The sequence below is a fragment of the Rattus norvegicus genome, chromosome 4 (genome assembly GCF_036323735.1).
Source record: "Rattus norvegicus strain BN/NHsdMcwi chromosome 4, GRCr8, whole genome shotgun sequence".
NCBI lineage: Eukaryota > Metazoa > Chordata > Mammalia > Rodentia > Muridae > Rattus > Rattus norvegicus.
This window is the reverse complement of record NC_086022.1, coordinates 81,961,447-81,979,774: the sequence shown is the minus strand read 5'-3', so window position 1 is coordinate 81,979,774 and position 18,328 is coordinate 81,961,447. Positions and strand designations below refer to the sequence as shown.

General features: G+C 46.3%; 1 protein-coding gene and 1 long non-coding RNA gene across 7 annotated transcripts in view; one reads left to right on the top strand and one right to left on the bottom strand.

Annotated features, from left to right (window-relative positions):
- The window catches only part of LOC120102272 (uncharacterized), a 49,705-nt gene extending 31,387 nt beyond the window's left edge, over positions 1-18,318 (top strand). Inside the window, exons 2-5 of the long non-coding RNA XR_005503569.2 lie at positions 4,756-4,904; positions 10,061-10,193; positions 17,516-17,599; positions 17,969-18,318. This is a non-coding gene — a long non-coding RNA (uncharacterized LOC120102272). The remainder of the gene's footprint in view (positions 1-4,755; positions 4,905-10,060; positions 10,194-17,515; positions 17,600-17,968) is intronic.
- The window catches only part of Snx10 (sorting nexin 10), a 64,406-nt gene that overhangs the window by 27,893 nt on the left and 18,185 nt on the right, over positions 1-18,328 (bottom strand). For 2 of the 6 annotated variants that reach the window (XM_039107307.2, NM_001013085.1), the window contains exon 2: positions 163-209. In XM_039107307.2, the coding sequence (XP_038963235.1) occupies positions 163-186 (24 nt within the window). In that variant the 5' untranslated portion in view covers positions 187-209. Of the gene's footprint in view, positions 1-162; positions 210-8,535; positions 8,668-16,285; positions 16,625-17,156; positions 17,383-18,328 lie in introns of those variants that run through there. The other 4 variants (XM_006236486.5, XM_006236490.3, XM_006236489.5 and 1 more) reach the window with 4 other exon arrangements.

Here is an 18,328-nt window from a genome sequence, read left to right as displayed (position 1 = left end):
GACCGAGAAAGGGGATGGCATGGGAGGTCTACAGGGGACAGGGAGTATCTGTTCTTCCTTCAGCCCTCTTCTGAGATGTCACCCATTCCTGGACTAATCTGTGATGGGTTATTTTCAGATTTTCAGCCTAGACCTTCCATAAATGAGTGGGTATTATCTTACCTCTTTCTGCTGTTCTGGGAACATCTTCGGCTCAGGACACGATCAACCTGAAAAATAAGGTATCAATACTCGTGAAATCAACTTCCACTCTCCAGTCTCCCACACCCCCAGACTCTTCAATTCACTGAGCTGAATCTTTCATTCACAACCTCCAGGTCCCTCCCTCCAGCCCTGTAAAAACAACAGATGATGTAAAAGTGTGATGTACAGTCAAGACAGACAGACCTCAGAGGGTGGAGTTGAAGTGTAGCTGCCGAAAAGACACCCCAACTGCCAGGTCCTGTGAATGTGGCTTTATTCAGAAATGCAGTTAAGAGTACACAGATAGCCATTCTAGCTTACTAAAGTGAGTCCTAAATCTAATGACAAGATTCCTTTTCAAGTTGGGGGATAGGGTGTCATATATCCGATATGGTCCTTAAACTCATCTTTTAGCTGGTTCTGGTCCTCCTACCTCTAAGTCCTGGATTTAAAAGTGTCTGCCACCATACTTAGTGACAAGTATCCTCATAAAAGAAAGATTAGGGCCAGGTGTGGTGGCTCACGCCTGGAGTCCCAGTACTCAGGAAGCTGAAACACTAGGATTGTCTTGAGTTCTAGGCTGGCCTGAACTACAGAGTGAGCCCCAGAGGGAGGAGACACGGAAGGATCCCCTCCTAAACTTCTAGAGGGAGCAGCATCCTGCTAAGACCTCAGCTTTGAACTTCCAGCTTCCGGAATTGTCTGAGAATGCACTTGTCTGGTTTGGAAGACCTCATGTGTAGTAAAGCAGGATGCACTTACAGACGGGGTCTATGTGGGGTGAACTAGAACGATGACCTGGGGTACAACTGGGAATGTGGGGACTCGTACGTTTGTCCAAACCTCATTCAACAGTAAGAGACCATGTGCTGACCCAGGCATTAGCGGGATGCAAAGCAGACTCAGCTCTGAGATTACTATACAATTACAACATGGGAATGATACGGGCAGGGAACTGTGTGACAACACTGGAAGGACACACACCATAGATGAACCAAGAGGCCAAGATGTCATGGGGAAAAGGGACCATCACAAAAACATAGATATTCAGGAAACGCCTACCGTTGTCATAGACAGAAGCAAAATAGTAGGAATTTTTTTGGGGCGGGAGGGATGCAACTTAGAGGTAGTGTTCAATGGCGGTTTCAGTTCACAAGTTAAAGAACTCTAGAGACTGACTATACATTGTCTATAAGCAATTGAATCTCAACAAATGATCTGTATATTTATAAGTGGTTATTATAGCAAATCATATATGTATATATATAAATCTCATAATACTTATGTAATTTACACACATACACACACACTCTACTGTCCTAGTGCCCTGTTCTACAGCATCTCTCCAACAGAGCGGAACTGTGAGGCTTTCTGTATTTCCTGTGAGGGAGACCCGACATGTTCACTGTATGTAGCTGAGGAATTACAGTTGCCCACCACAGTCTTGAAACGAAGGAAAGACCACGAATGCCATTTCTTTTTTTTTTTTTTTTTTTTTTTTTTTGGTTCTTTTTTTTTTTTCGGAGCTGGGGACCGAACCCAGGGCCTTGCGCTTCCTAGGTAAGCGCTCTACCACTGAACTAAATCCCCAGCCCCCGAATGCCATTTCAAGTCAAGCCCATCTGTTTCCCTACTCCAGTCCTGATGCTGGCTCCATGACAGCATAGCAGAGATAAATGGGCCAGAGGTGAGGTTTCACCCCAGCCCCAGCTCTATCTACCCGCAAGGGAAGAATGGGTGGGTTCATCCCTAACCTCAGAGTGGAAAGGGCCTTTCTAAGACCCAGGGAGAAACTGGTGGGTTTCATTGTCCAGGAAACAAGTTTTCCCCCTTTTATTGGCTGATTTAGAAATATGGGTGACAGCTTAGTCGGGAAAGTGCTTGCTGAAGAAGCATGAAGGCCTCACTTTGGTCCCTAGCACCCATATAAAGAGCCAGGTATGGTGACATGCATTCGCTGGACTCTGGAGAGGCAGAAACAGGCAGGTCCCTGACGGGGAGGAAAGGGGAGCATGGCGTGGAGGGGAGCACAGGGGCTCGGGAGGAAGAAGAGTATAAATGAAAATCGTCCAACAAACCCTTGTCTGTATCTCCCCTATGGGTATGGGGTCAGGTCCCAAGAGCGGATGCCCACGCCTGGGAACAGAGGGCTACTAACAGACCTTTCCAGTATTCTCCGCTCTGTCTTACCATGTCGCCTTGACACTGCCTCCTCCAGTGTACACCATCCTAGCCCTCAACATCGCCTCCTTAATACTGAGGAGACTCCCCTGGAAACAACTGTACCTACGGGAGGGACCAGTCAAATGTCTCATTTCTCATTATAACTCTGCGTGCAGAAAGGTCACTGTTACAGTCTGACTCCTGATTAGCTGTGGAAGGCCCACGTGTTCAAGGCCCAGCTCCACATCTATGTGTTATCTACAAGTGGCAGATCTTCAGGAGACTGAGATTCGATTAAGGAAACAATCCCTGAGGCACTTCCCCGACGTCCCTGGGACCCCGGCCTTCCCTCTTCCTGCACATTTGGCCATGATTTGTCCCCCCACGCCCTAGGAGCAACAAGATGGCCAACCCAGACCTACACCTCTGAAAACACGGACCAAAACCAACTCCACCTGCCAGTAAGGTTGTCAGCGACAACGGAAAACTGAGCAGCACAGGACTTTATTTTTTTATGTTTTTAAGAATTATTTATTTTAAGTACACTGTCGCTGTCTTCAGACACACCAGAAGAGGGCATTGGATCCCATTACAGATGGCTGTGAGCCACCATGTGGTTGCTGGGATTTGAACTCAGGACCTCTGGGAGAGCAGTCAGTGCTCTTAACCACTGAGCCATCTCTCCAGCCCCCAGCTACTTTGGGTTGTTTTTTTTTTTTTTTAAAGGTTACATGCATAATCTTAGTATCCTGGGTCAGTCTCAAAAGTATTTAAGAAAGAGAAAAAAAGAGCTGAACTGAGTGGTGGTGCACAAGTTTAATCCTGCACTTAGGAGGCAGAGGGAGCTGGAGTTCAAGACCAGCCTGGTCTACAAAGCGAGTTCCAGGACAGCCAGGGCTATATAGAGAACCTCTGTCTCAAGAAACAAAAAGGAAAAAAGAATAAGAAAAAAGGAAAGGGGGGGGGGGGGGCAGATGGAGGGAGGAAGGAAGGAAGGAAGGAAGGAAGGAAGGAAGGAAGGAAGGAAAAGTGGTTGTTTCCAAGGCATCTGAGAGCTATGCTGGTTTACAGTCCTCAGAAACTTTCCACCTCTAGATGAAAACTCCTTCAGAAGCACTTCCTCCAGAAAGCACGCAGGAAGGAAAGCTGTGTGTGTCTACCCTGTACCTGACCAGTGCACTGCCCAGGTCATGCTGCAGTTAACATTGTGGCCACTGTGGCAAGGATGGACTCCAACACTGAGGCCTCCTAAGCACCACACACAGGCAACAGGTCCTAGGAGCAGTTAGTGTATGACAACCTACAAAAATACAAAATCAATACAAAGACTGAGAAACCAGCAGTTAATAGAAGTACATGAGAATTTAAATCTGTGGTTTGTCTCAAAAAAAAAAAAAAAAAAAAAAGACAAAGGACCAGGAAAGATAGCTCAGCCGTTAGGAACACCTGCTGCTCTGGCAAAGGACACAGGTTCGGTTCCCAGCACCGGGGTCTGGTAGCTCACAACCACCTGTAAACTCCAATTCCATTAAATGCCCTCTTCCAGCCCCTGTAGACACTGATGCACACAGACACATGCGCACACACACACACACACACGCGCGCGGATAAAAATAAATTTACAAAAACTGTAAATAAGTAAGTCAAATAATAAAAATCATTTATAACGTGACGGATGATGGTCAGATCAATTCATGAAATGCTTCTGCAAGTCTATACCAACAAATATTTCTGTAAAAGAAAGGTGTAAGCAAGGGTTTCAACAATCAATGCATAAAACTAAAGCCAAAAAGGTACTTAAATGAAATTTACGCAAAGCCCTGGATTTGGCCTGAGCTCTCACACCAGGCTCACCAGACTGATCAAACCAGAACACAGGCCCCTATCCCACGACAAGCAATCGGTGAAGTTGGAAATTGAAACCAGTGAGTCACGAGGCTCTTTACCCAAGGCAGTAGGATGAGCAAAGCCATCAGTTCCATTTCAACAAGGAAGCAATCAATCCACTTCTCCTTCCTTCTCCCTATCTCTTGCAGCAAGTTTCTTCCTTCAGCGTTTGCCAACTCATCATGTCAGCTCATCGGAGTCCACATCTGGTCATACTTGAGCGTGTGGTACAAAGAATTGAACTCAGGATCCTACACATGCTAGGCATGTGCTCCACTGAGCTATGCCCACCCTTCGAGTGTTTAAATAATATACCCCTTGGTTGATGATGATGATGGTGGTGATGATGGTGATGATGGTGATTGTCGGGGTGATCTTTCTGTGCACTGTAGAAAGATTATCTTTTATTTTATTCAAATGCTGGTTTCAGTGCCAGCAGAGAGCCAAGGGCAGACCAGACTTTGGTATTGTTATTCATATGTCTGTGTCATATTTTATAAACACTCCTTCTCTTACCTGCAGATCGGTTTTAATAAAAAGCTGAGGACCCAGAGCAAAGGAGGAGAAAATAGGAGGGACTTCCAGCCAGACTTAGGTACTCTGGGAAAGAATTTGCCAGCCCGACACAGAGGAAAAAGCAGCCACCAGGACTAGTGACTGGAGGCTAGGAGGTAACTAGCCACTTGCAAACATAAGTTATAAAAGCTAGTTGGGAACAAGAGTGACCTAAGGCCTAGAGCTACTACAGATATGTCTCTGTGTCATTATTCATTGCTAGGACAGGCATAGAAAAACCATATGGCTATAAATTATAATGATAATAAAAATAATATTTTTGAAAATAGAATTCCCACACAGAGCAATTCTACTTCTGAGTATATATTTTATTTTGTATCATTTTGTTTTATGCATATGAGTGTTTTACCTGCACGTATGTCTATATACTGCACGCCTGCCTACTGCCCACAGAGGTCAGAAGAAGGTGTCAGATCCCATGGAATTGGAGTTACAGATGTCTGTGATCCACATCGTGGGTGCTGGGAATCAAACCCAGGTCTATTTATTGAAGAGCAGCCAGCAGTTCTTAACCACTGACCCATCCCTCCAGGCCCCCAGTACGTATTTTTTTAAGAAGCAGAAAGTAAGATCTCAAGGAGATATTCATTCATGTCTTAGTTAGGGTTTACTGCTGTGAACAGACATCATGACCAAGGCAACTCTTAGAAGGACGACATTTGATTGGGGCTGGCTTACAGGTTCAGAGGGTCAGTCCATTATCATCAAGGCAGGAACATGGCAGCATCCAGGCAGGCATAGTGTAGGAGGAGCTGAGAGTTCTACATATTGTTCCAAAGGCAGCTAGGAGAAGACTGGCTTCCAGGCAGCTAAGATTAGGGTCTTAAAGCCCATGCCCACAGTGACACCCTTCCTTCAAAAAGGCCACACCCACTCCAACAAGGCGACGCCTCCAAATAGTGCCACTCCCTGGGCCGAGCATAAACAAACCATCACAATACAAATGTTCATAGCAGAAGCCTTCACAAGGCTAAGATGGAGAAGCGATTCAAGTGTTCACACACGGACAAGTTGATAAGCAAGATGTGAAATATGCATACAATATTGTTCAGCCTTAAACAGAAGTGATCTGCACAAGCTACACAGATAACTTTACAGATATTAGGATAATTGAAAACCTTGGTCACAAAAGACCAAGCCTTCACCTTCATGATTCCACTGATATGAGATGGTGTGTGTGTGTGTGTGTGTGTGTGTGTGTGTGTGTGTGTGTGTGTGTGTGTATGAGAGAGAGAGTGTGTTGTAAGTACATATGTACCTGTGTATGAAAGTAGAGGCCAGAGGTTAATATCAAGTGTCTTCTTCAATCCCTCTGTCATCTTTATAGAGACAAACTCCTTGACTGAACCTTGTGCTCCCCAATTAGCTAGCCAGGAAGCTCCAAGGAGCCTCTTTGCTCTTGCATTGGAGACACAAAATGTCAACACGTATTACACAGGTGGTGGATATCCAAACTTAGCTCCCTCATGTTTACAAGCTGAGCTACTGCCAACCCCCCTCCCGTGAGACTTTTGACCTAATCAGATTCATACAGGAAGAAGGCAGGGGCTAGGGAGCAAGAGGAAATGGTACACGCTTGTTTGTTTGTTTGTTTGTTTGTTTGTTTTTAAAGATGTATTTATTTATTATGTACACTGTAGCTGTCTTCAGACACACCAGAAGAGGGCATCAGATCTCATTATAGATGATTGTGAGCCACCATGTGGTTGCTGGGATTTGAACTCAGGGCCTCTGGAAGAGTCTGAGCTCTTAACCACTGAGCCACCTCTAGTTTCAGTTCTGCCAGAGAGGAAAAGGGGTGGAAGGGGGTGGCGCACACCACGAGTACATGACACACAACTGAGCTGTGTGTGCATCAGATGGGTAAGACGGTTAAGTTGCATGTCCACAGTTAAGAGTTAGCAATTTTTAAAAATTCTTTTTTTTTTTTTTTTGGTTCTTTTTTTCGGAGCTGGGGACCGAACCCAGGGCCTTGCGCTTCCTAGGTAAGCGCTCTACCACTGAGCTAAATCCCCAGCCCCTAAAAATTCTAAAGTAGATTTAAATGCTTAAACCTTCCATTAATAGAAGCCCGAAGACACCGAATAACATAGCTGTCCCTTTAAAATTAAAGATTTGGGGCTAGAGAGACAGACAGGTCAGTGGTTAAGAGCACTGGCTGCTCTTCCAGGGTGATCCAAATTTGATTCCCAGCACCCACATGGTGGCCCACAACCTTCTGTGACACCAGTTCCATGAGATCTGACACCTTCTTCTGGTCACCTGAGGCACCAGGCACACGCACGGCCCAAAGGCATACATGCAGGCAAAACTCCACACATGTAAAAATAAGTTTTAGAGAATAAAAGTAAAACTTTGGTGACACATCCGCTATTGACAAGAATCATTAGAAATGAAAATTAGATATTATCAATAGGAATATGAGCTATGTCAACACCATGAAAAAGAATGAGGCCCAAGCTGGTTGTGGTTATCCCAGAACTTAGGCAAGAGGATCACGAACTCAAGGACCGTCTGAGCTACAGAATGAGACCATGTCTCAAAAAATTCTAAAAGAGGCAATTCAAGCTTACATTTCACAAGTGTCTGTAAATTGTATATATTCTTTAACTCACTAAAATGACCTCAGAGAACAACCTAAACAGCTCAGTGCATTTGTACAGAGTCCATGCATGTCAACAGACCTGCCCACTGTGGTGTGCCTTAAACGACACATCCTAGCACTGGGCAAGCGGAGGCAGGCAAGCTCCAGGCCAGCCTGCGTTACAGTGTGAGACCCTGTCTCAAAAAAACAAAACAAAACAAAACAAAACAAACAAAAAAAAAAAACCCAACAACAAAAAACAACCAATACCTAGAAATGATGATGTGTGCCTTAAGCAGGTAGATTTCTGAGTTTGAGGCCAACCTGGTCTACATAGCACATTCCAGACTAACTGGGGATGCCCAGTGAGATGCTTACTCAAAAAAAGAAAGAGAAAGAGAGAGAGAGAGAGAGAGAGAGAGAGAGAGAGAGAGAGAGAGAGAGAGAGAAATGGGGCTGGAAAAACAGCTCAGTGACGATGGGTTCCCAAGACCCACATGGTGACTCACAGTCATCTCTAACTCCAGTTCCAGGGGATCCAGTGCCCTCTTCTGACCTGGGTGCCAGGTATGTACAAACATGCATGCAGGCAAAGCACTCATATACATAAAATAAAATAAATCTTTTAAAATTAATAAAAGAAATAGAGGGACAAGAAAGGTGACTTAACAGATAAAGGTGCTCACTGCCAAGCATGACAACCTAAATTCAACCCCTGGACCCAAACAGTGGAACCAACTCCTTCAAGTAGTCAGATAACCAACAAATTCGATGTTATGGAGCACACAGACATTCAATCACACACTCACACACTCACACACACAGTCACACACACTCACACACACACTCACACACACAGTCACACACACAGTCACACACACTCACACACACTCACACACACTCACACACTCACACTCACACACACACACACTCTCTCTCTCTCTCTCTCTCTCTCTCTCCCCCTCCCCCCACCCAAACACACACACAGGAACTAAGTTAGCTTCACTTTTCGGTGCTCTGCTTCCTCATAAGATCCTCAGCTACTTTTCTCATTTAAAGTTTTAAATTACTGCTGGCTTCTTATGCTCATATTCTCAAGGATACTAGATATTTCACCCTTTTCTGAGGAGCAGTTTTCTTACCTGCTGTCTCTGCCCTCTGCACTGCACTGGGCAGGACAAGCATTTTCCCGCACATCTCCAGGGCTCCCAGGGCTCTCAAAGGACAGAGCTACGTGACCTTAACCCCACTTTTGTGACCCTCCCTCAGCATGAGTTGCAACACCAAGGATGTGTGTTGGAGTCCAGAGAAGCCAACCCACAAGCCCGGTGCCTCAGGTACCGCCCCGTGGTTAGATAATGATAGCTCTCCCTGCATTTGAACCAGGAACTGGAGCACTGCTTGAAAGCACTCGGGGAAATAGGCTGGAAAGTGCTCACAGGAAATGGGAGAGATAAGGAGGACCCAGAGAAACAGCTCAGAGGTTAACAGTAAAGAGATGTGGAGAAAAGGTATGGAGCCGAACAAAGCAGGTTCCAGACCTGTGTGTGCTGCTGGGTCTCATGACCTGCATGGGCTGAGCTAGCATGCCACAATTCTGTCTGAGTCACTGCTCCGTGAACATGGTGAACAGACACCATGACCAAGGCAATTTATAAAGAAACACTAGCAGGACGTGGTGCCACGGGCCTTTAATCCCAGGCAGATCTCTGAGTCTGGGGCCAGCCTGGTCTACATAGTGAGCTCCAGGACAGCCAAGGCTACATAGAGAAACCCTGAAGAAAGAAAAAGGAAGGAAGGAAGGAAGGAAGGAAGGAAGGAAGGAAGGAAGGAAGGAAGGAAGGAAGGGAGGGAGGGAGGGAGGAGAGGGGGACAGGGGGAGGGGGAGGGAGAGGGAGAGGAAGAGATAACGCTAGCAAACACTACCTGGGAGCCTGCTTACGATTTGAGAATTAGTCCTTGGTCATCAAGGCAGAAGGTAAGGCAACAGTTGTGGTGTATGACCACATGTAGTGGTGTGGGTTTTTGAAACCTCAAAGTTCATCCCCAGTGACACAGCTCCCCCAACAAGGTCACACCTCCTACTCTTTCCTTAACAGCCCACTTGACTTGGAACCCCAAACATTCGAATATATGAGCCTATGAGCCATTTCTATTCAAACTACCAGAGACTGTTTGTATGGGAAAATCAACAAAGCACTGACGTCCAAATCTCTACAACGTGTGTAAGAAATTAAACATGGTGCCAAACGTGACCAAATTTAGGATGTAAAATTAGCAGACAAGAAAAAATAAAATGAACTTCACAACTATCTTGGCAACATTCTGCTTGGAACTGGGTGCAGATCTGCATGCTGAGTGCGTGGGGACCAGCGCCCTTTCCTCCACACGCTAGAAAAGACGCCATTGCAGTTCTGAACAGACCGTGAGGGGGAAAGGTGAAAGTCGGTACAAGGAACAGTAGAGGAAGGCCAGGGTGGTCACCCAGGGCGGTTACCAGAGCGGTGTGTGGTAATGAGGATGTCCTTATGGGTTAGTGATATCCTCATGCAGAAACAGCCCTCGCCTCCTAGAAAGTACCCCCCCCCCACCTTCTCATTGAATTCAGCTAACATGGCTTCCTCGCTCATGATCTATTTGAGGCCCTCTTGTTTATTTCTGTTTCAGAACAGCTGGTAAACGAGGTGTGGTAGTGTGTGCCTGTGATCCTGCTCTTCTTCAGGAGGCTGAGGCAGAAGGATGCCACCCGGTCCAAGCTGACCTGGGCTGCCAAGTATGACCGTGTCTCAGAAATCAGCAAGTAAATAAAGAGGGGAAACTGACTGACAGCCGGGTATTAGGAGTTCTCTAGGGCCCTCCTAGTCCTGGCCAAAGGATCTTTTTATTTTTTTAAAGATAGGGTCTCACCTGGTGTGGAGTGGAGGCACAGACTTATACAAGCTTAGTACTTTTGGGAGGTAGGAAAAGGTGGTGGAGTCAGGAAGATCAGGAACGTAACAGCAAGTCCCAGGCAAGCATGAATTGTATGAGACTAAATAAAATAAAATAAAGCAAAACTTCCAAAAATACTAACAGACAAAACACTGTTAAAATTTAAAGAAATCTCAGCACTTGGAACATGGAGGATCAGGAGTTCAAAGTCAGCCTTGGCTACACATGACACAGTCACAGCAGCCCTTCCTTGCCCTCACGAGAGGAAAACTAAAGGAAACCTAACTATGGAGAAAGCATCCTATGTTCGTGGCTCAGAAAACATCAGGATGAAAGGCTGCCCACTGCAGATGGGCATTCGCTAACCCAGCGACGTCTTCCTGCATGACTTTCTGAACCGAGTGTAGAAGCTCACATCTATAACCCTAGCGTTTAAGTGTCTGAGGCTGGGGGACTGCTGTAAGTCTGAGGCCAGTCTCAGCTATATAATGGGTTGCAGGCCAGCCTAGGTTACCCCACAGTTTATACTCAGATAGAGACTCTTCACTTGCTGACAAGAGACCTAGAATAGTCGAAACATTCCAGAAAAGGAAGCAGGAAGGGCTTCCACTTCCTGATGCTCAAACCAACTCCAAGTGGCTGCACTGAGGCAATGCTACAGGCCATGGGCAAAGGAAGCGGGTAAACCGTCCCAAAGTAAACCAGACTTCTGCAGTCAGATGCTCTTTGACCGTATACTGGTTAGCTTTTTCAACCTGACACGAGCCAGAGTCATCTGAGAAGAAGGAATTTCAAGTGAGAAAATGCTTTTATCAGAGTGGCCTGCAGGCCAGGCTGTGGCACACTTTCTTGATTGACGTGGAAGGGCCCACCCCACTGCGGATGGTCCTCTCTCTGGGAGAGGTTTCTGAGTTCTCTAAGAAGGCAGGCTGAGTAAGCCATGGGAGCAAGCCAGCGAGCAGCACTCCTCCCTGACCTCTGCTTTAGTTCCTGACTCCAGGTTCCTGACCTGATGTCGTCCCTTCATGACGGTGTTTTATCACAGCAGTAAGAAACAAGAGGGTTTCAAAAACACTCGATGCAGAAAGAATATTTTCAACATATAGTGCAAGATTAATGCAAGAGAATGCCCCCTTCCGTCATGTGTTAAAGTCAACTCCAAGTCTAGGGAAGTTGCTCAGTGGTAGAGTGTGTGCCCAGAAGCCTCAGACCTGGCTTTAATCCCCAGGGTGCTAAAACGGAAACCCCTCCTATTTAAAAGAATAAGAAAAGAAAAAGGAGTAAACTCCCATGCCCTTAGATTTAGCAAATGATTTTCAGATAAGGTAGCAGCAACATAAACTACAAAAAATAATTAAGCCTAACCTCACAAAGAGTGTTTTTAGTACAAACTTGGCAAGGTAGCACAAAGGTCTGTGATCCCAGCTACTGAGGAGGGGAGACAGGAGGAGGCCAAGTTCAAAGCCGATCTAGGGCACCTATCAAGGAGATCCTATCTCCAAACCCAAACAGAAAGGTCGGAAGCTGTCAAACTATCACAGCCACCACACGACCGACCGCAGAGCTTGTCATCTACCAAGAGCAAAGAAAAGGCTCCTAAAACCAAAACAGAGCCTATAATGGTCACCCAGCACAAGGCCCTGGGTACACGTTTAATAAGACTTACTTACATTTTCTATACGGAACTATTTTTTTAAAAGATTTATTTATTATATGTAAGAACACTGTCGCTGTCTTCAGACACACACCAAAAGGGGACATCGGATCCCATTACAGATGTTGTGAGCCACCATGTGGTTGCTGGGAATTGAACTCAGGACCTCTAGAAGAGCAGCCAGTGCTCTTAACTGCTGAGCCGTCTCTCCAGCCCATATATAAGGAACTCTTACAACCCAATTCAAAGAGGCAAAGGACTCCCAATAGACATTTCTGCAAGGAAGCTACGTGGACAGTCAGTAAGCACAGGAATGGCAGCTTGACAACACCATAATCAGGGAAATGAAAAGACCAGAACAGAACTACATTTCCCATGAGGCTGGAAGTGAGAAGCAAAAGGCTGGATAACAAATGTTGACAAAACACAGAGTCATCGGGACCCTTGGTGCACATGAGAACTGGTACAGCAACTCTGGCTGTTTTTAAGCAACCACAGAGTTACCCACTGGCTCAGATTCAGCGCCTAGGTACATATCCAAGAGTAAGGAAAACACCATCACAAAAGCCTATGTGTGAGCATTCATAGCCACATAACTCATAAAAGGAAGCCAGTCCCAAATTCCACCAGTAGATAAACAGATAAACAAACCCTGGTATGTCCACACAAGGGAACATTAAAAGAATGGTGTGCGGTTCTGACACACTGTATACGTTAGATAGTTCTTAACAGCACCACACTGACTGAAGGAAGCTGGTTCCAGAAGTCCACATATGAATGACTCCTGGAAGTCCAGAACGGAGGTATCTACAGAGACAGAGACAGGATGTACTGTACATCAGGAGCTTAGGGCTGGCAGAGAAATCAAGGAACCCCATGGGACCTAGGAAGTGATAACTGACAGGTACAGAGGTGGATTTTTTTTTAAGTTAATGAAACTATTCTAAAATTGACTATATCAACAGCCATCCACGACTGTGAGTATACTAAAGACCATTGAATTGTATAGTTTGAATGGATAAACTTTATGAAACCTATCTCAATAAATGCCTTCTGAAAACCACGAGCCTGACCCCTTGCTTGGTCTATTATCCACAACACCCTCCCCACTTCTCCAGGCACACAGGTCTGTCCTTACTGAAGCTCTTCGGAAACCATCCATCCCCTGGGGTCCTCTCCTCCCTGGTCAGACCCCTCCTTTCCCCTTCACCTCTTTTCCTAACCTGTCCCCTGTCTCCAGAACTCTTACTGCAGCCAACATCCCCACCCCATGAGCTCTGTCTCCTCCAGGCTCTGATTTCCCCCTCCCTCCTCAACAATGCCCTGCCTCAGTTTTGTCCTGCCAAACCCACGGCTGTAGCTGTCCTAATAGTGGCTACACAGTAATTCCCTCAAGGGGCAGACCAAGGCTTGCCCAGGTGAGGCCTGTTGTTGGGGTTCAGAGCAGGTATTCTAGACTCAGACCAGTGCAAAACATTCCCAGGAAAACTTGTTCACAGTGGATGCAGTACCACTGAGCGGCACCCACAGGCATCCATGCTTGTAACTGACAAAGCTGAGAGAACCGAAATGCCCAGTGGCAAGCAAATGCCTGTTAAATGCAACACGCTTGTGGTAAACCCTTTAGTTTGGAAGAAAGAGGCAACTGTGTAAATGCTGAGCCAGGGGGACATCCATGACCCAGAAATGGAAAGAGCAGCCACACCCACACCTCTGAAGTGTAATTCTCCGTCTGACGTAAGGACACTTAGGTCTTCATTCTGGATACTGCCTAGCTGCAGCCCACTGAGCACTGCAGTGTCAGCTGAATCTCTACCTGCTTTGGTCTTATTTATCTTTGACGACAGATTCCCTGGGTAGCAGAAGTCCTCTTCAGATAGGCTGACTAATATTTCTGTCAGATCTAAGATGGCTGTCAGAGTGACCACTAGACAACCTCTCGTTTGTTTGTTTGTTTCTCCGTGCAGCGCCCTGGCTGTCCTGGAACTAACACTCCCTCTGTGTGTCTCTGTGTGTCTCTCTGTCTCTCTGTCTCTGTCTCTCTCTGTCTCTCTCTGTCTCTCTCTCTCTCTCTCTCTCTCTCTCTCTCTTTCTCTTTCTCTTTCTCTCTCTCTCCACCAAACTGGCTTGGAACTCACATCTGACTGCCACTGCCTTCCAAGTGCTGGGATTAAAGGCACATACCACCACAGCCCAGCTCTTTCATTTCTTTATGACCCTGTGCATGCTAAATGACACACTCATAGGGCTACAATAGTTAACAACTGCAAAACAAACAACAAACATGAAAGACAAAAGGATGAGACTCCTACAGTTGCAGAAACTCTCCACCCACCCCCAGAAGCGACATCGCTGCCCTCATCACCCACCCACCCAAGGTGGAGAGACTGACATGAGTTTTCAGCCCTCTTCCGCTATTCTTAACCAAGAATAAATGTCTCCTTCACTGCTCAGTTGCTGTCACAGGTTACATGATTCAGAGAGGGAAAGGGAAAAGGACTCAGTTGTGGGAGGAGACTCATAGCACGCTACATACTTAGATCTTTATATACGCAAAGATGAAAATGTATACACACAGAAGGATGTACGCCAATGTAAACAGAACCAGGGAATTATACCCTCTAGATTATCAAAACCTTAAAAGCCAACATTACTTTTGTAAGTTAAAAATGTAATCGCATATTGGCTGAGAGATGGCTCAGTTGTTAAGAACACTTGATGTTCCAGAAGACCCGCGTGTGATCCCAGCACTCACTCGGTAGCTCACAGCTATCTGGAACTCCAGTTAGAAGGGATCCAATGCTCTCTTCTGGAACCCGTGGGCACTGCATGTACACAGTGCACAGACATAAACATAGGCAAAACACTCATACACATAAAATTTAAAATCTAAAAAAAAAAAAAAAGGTTCTCGCAAAACCAACATAAAATACCCATGAGAAAAAATACAGCTGCCAATCATAACTCCTGCTCAGCACTGCACTGAGTATTCCTGTGTGTGCCACCTTTCACTTCTCACAGCCGCCTGTTGTGATGGAGGCTGGAGCCCAGAGTGACTTGTTCAAGGTCACTAGTTCATCAGTCAAACTGCTGGTCGCAGATTGTCACTATGGATTCTTAGGGTGCTGGCTCTGCTCACTGTCACAGATTGTCACTATGGATTCTTAGGGTGCTGGCTCTGCTCAGGGACCCAGCAGGGCTCAAAGTCCAAACCCTCACAGCAGGGGCAGGCCCACAGCACCTCTGACTATGGCAAGAAGTCTGAAGGTCTGCTCAAGCACTGTCTGGTCAGCCGGCCTAGACCACTGCTGAGTAACCTTTGGCCACCGGCTTCACCTCTGCTGGCCTAGTAGCCTTATATATAAAATTAGAGCCATAGCAGGATCTGCTTCTGTTGTTCTTGAGCAGTAAACAAACCAAGGCAAGAACACCTCAGAACAAAGCCTCGCTATTCAGAAGCATGTGCAATTACTGCTAATGCCTCTTAGTAGGTTTTACACAAACACGGAGCCACAGGCTGTAAGGCCTAAGGGCTGGGCTTGCTTCTCCTCTGACCACTTGGTCCACAACTGCTGTCTGAAAGATGATGTAATTGCACCAATGCTGTGTCATGCTTCCCAGGAATCACACTGGGATTCTGGACAATCTGTGCTCCTTTGGGTTCTGAAGACATGTGACTTCAGGTCAGTTCACTTAGGTGAGTCCCCAGGTATTACCTGCTCAAGTAAACAGGGTTCCAACTGATTACCAAGGTACAATGCCAAACATATCACTTTGATATAAATATCAAAATGTCAGATTTGACAGCTTTGGAATGCAAGAATTATAGTTTTACATACAGCTTATAGTTGATTTCTTAACAGAAAAACACTCGTCTGATTTGTTATGCCTACTAGCTATCAACTATTTTGTGCTTTTTAAAACGTATACAAAGGGGCTGGAGAGACCGCTCGGTGGTTAAGAGCGCCTACTGCATCTACTGTTTCCATAGAGGCCCATTTACTCACAGCACCCACACGGGCCGACTCACAACAACCACCTGGAACTCAGCTCCTACAGCCTGGCCTCTGGCCTCCTCAGGAACTCACACATGCAGACCTACTCAGCTACTCCATGTAGCTCTAGCTGTCCTGGAATTTGATATGTAGCATAGGCTGGCCTCAAACATGCTACGCTCCTCCTAGCATTGGCTCCCTGGTCTCCCTGGTACTGGGGTTACACTTGTGAACCAGCGTGCCTGGCTAGAGGTTAGACTCCTGAACATTTACATGCCGGTGAGCACACACCATAGTTCATTCTGCACTTACACACGGATAAATCACTCCTCAGGAACCCAGTTAATGCTTCTGTATGAAGTGCTCTTCGAGCTCATGGCTTCTGAAGATCTGGCTGTTCTGCCTGCTGTTTTAATCTGATATTCCCTTCCCCCTAGGATCTTTCTTCTTAAAATGGTTAGGCAGAGGCAAAGGCAGTCCATGTGCCTCTGACACTAGGCAGTGAAAGTGAAAGCAGTTACAATTAGAGGAAACTCCGGAACAAAAGGATCTGAATCCGGTTCCCAGCACACATGCCAGTGGCTTACACCCATCTAGAACTGCAGCTTCAGGGGAGGAGAGCTGTCATCAGGCCAGCGCAGACTCTGCCACACATAGGGATTCTCTCTGTGTCCGTCTGTCTGTCTGCCTCTCTCTCTCTCTCTCTCTCTCTCTCTCTCTCTCTCTCTCTCCCTCCCTCTCTCTCTCGTCTCACACACACACGCACAATGAAAACATCATTTTTAAAAAAGGAGGGAGGGAGGGTGGGTGACAGGAAGGGATGGCTGGCTCAGTGGTTAGGGACATCTGATGCTCTTCCAGAAGACCTGAGATTGGTTGCCAGTGACCACACCAGTAGCTCACAACTACCAGTAACTCTAGTTCCAAAGTTCCTCCAAGGACACCTTTACTCATTCACACACACACACACACACACACACACACACACACACACACACAAATAATTAAGACCAAATAAATCTTTTTTTAAATCATTATTAAATCTCAGCACTCCCTCACAACTGGTCGATATGACCAGGAAGCTGCCCAAGGGTTTCGGACCAATATATTTCAAACAATGCTCACAGATTCACCACATAACACAAACACAAAATAAAAACACTCAGCGAGCCAAGGCACCAACCTGTTCACAGGATAAACTTTGAAAACACAGCCTAAGGAAACAAGCCGTCCAATAAAGCAAAAAGGAATAGCGTTTGAAAAGCAAAATTGTAGGTCTACCTCTCAGGAGTTCTTAGGGGCCGTGGCTTTGTTTGCTCATCAGTCTGATGACAGACTGGACATCCCAGGGTATTTTGTTCTTAAACAGCTAACCGGCCTGACCCTGGAGAAGAGGAAGAAGGCGGAGACAAGCAGGGGGTGTGGCTTGTTACAGAATGATTAGGCAGAAAACACCTAAAGGCACATGGGTTTCTTTTGTCTGATACCTAATAGTTTAACTCTTGACTGGCTCACCTGGCTGTTCTTTTCACACCCCTGCAGATCCTCAGAGGCCTTTCTCTACCCACTAAACAGCTGTACAGAGTGAGAACCAAGTTCCTGACACAGAAAGTGCTTCAGGCAAAGGTGAGCAACCGTGGGAGAAAGACACTGGGTCAAAGGTTCTGATGACGTCAAGTACACTCCTTTACAGTGCACAATAGTACACAGGCGTACATGCAAGCAAACAAACAAAAATGATACATCTTTAAAAGGGAAAAAGAAACAATTGGGTACCACATGCTGAGCAGTGCTCTAATTAGTGTTCGAGGGGAGACTAAGAATGAGAAACGTGTATCCCCACAATGCTGCAGACCAATGTCACCCAATCAAGTGACTTTCCCCAGCAGAGATTCCTTACCACACTTTTGTAAGTCACAGTTGGGCTCCAAGCTAAACATCAAAGTGTCCACAGGGCGCCACCAGGCCTGAGGTCACTTCTGTCTCTGTCCACAGTCAGCTGGTCGGCCTTCAAGCACTCATCTGGATAACCCAGAACAGGACCAGCAAGACGGCTCAGCAGACACAAGCACTTACTGCAAAAGCCTGCCAACCTGAGTTCAATACCCGGGGCCAGCCATAGGAGAAAAACTACTTTGGGAAGTTATCCTCAGACCCCTGCACACGCGGCCTGGGACTTGCTCCTGCTCCTGTGACCTGGAACTGGTACTGATCAGGAGAGGACTGACTGAAGAATCGGCTGCCGCTAACAAGAGCTCTGGCTTCCCTGGAACAGGAAAGAAGTATTCCCCAAGGCCAACACACCAAAGCTGTCACAATGGGGTCAGACTACACCTTGAACTAAACTTGTCAATG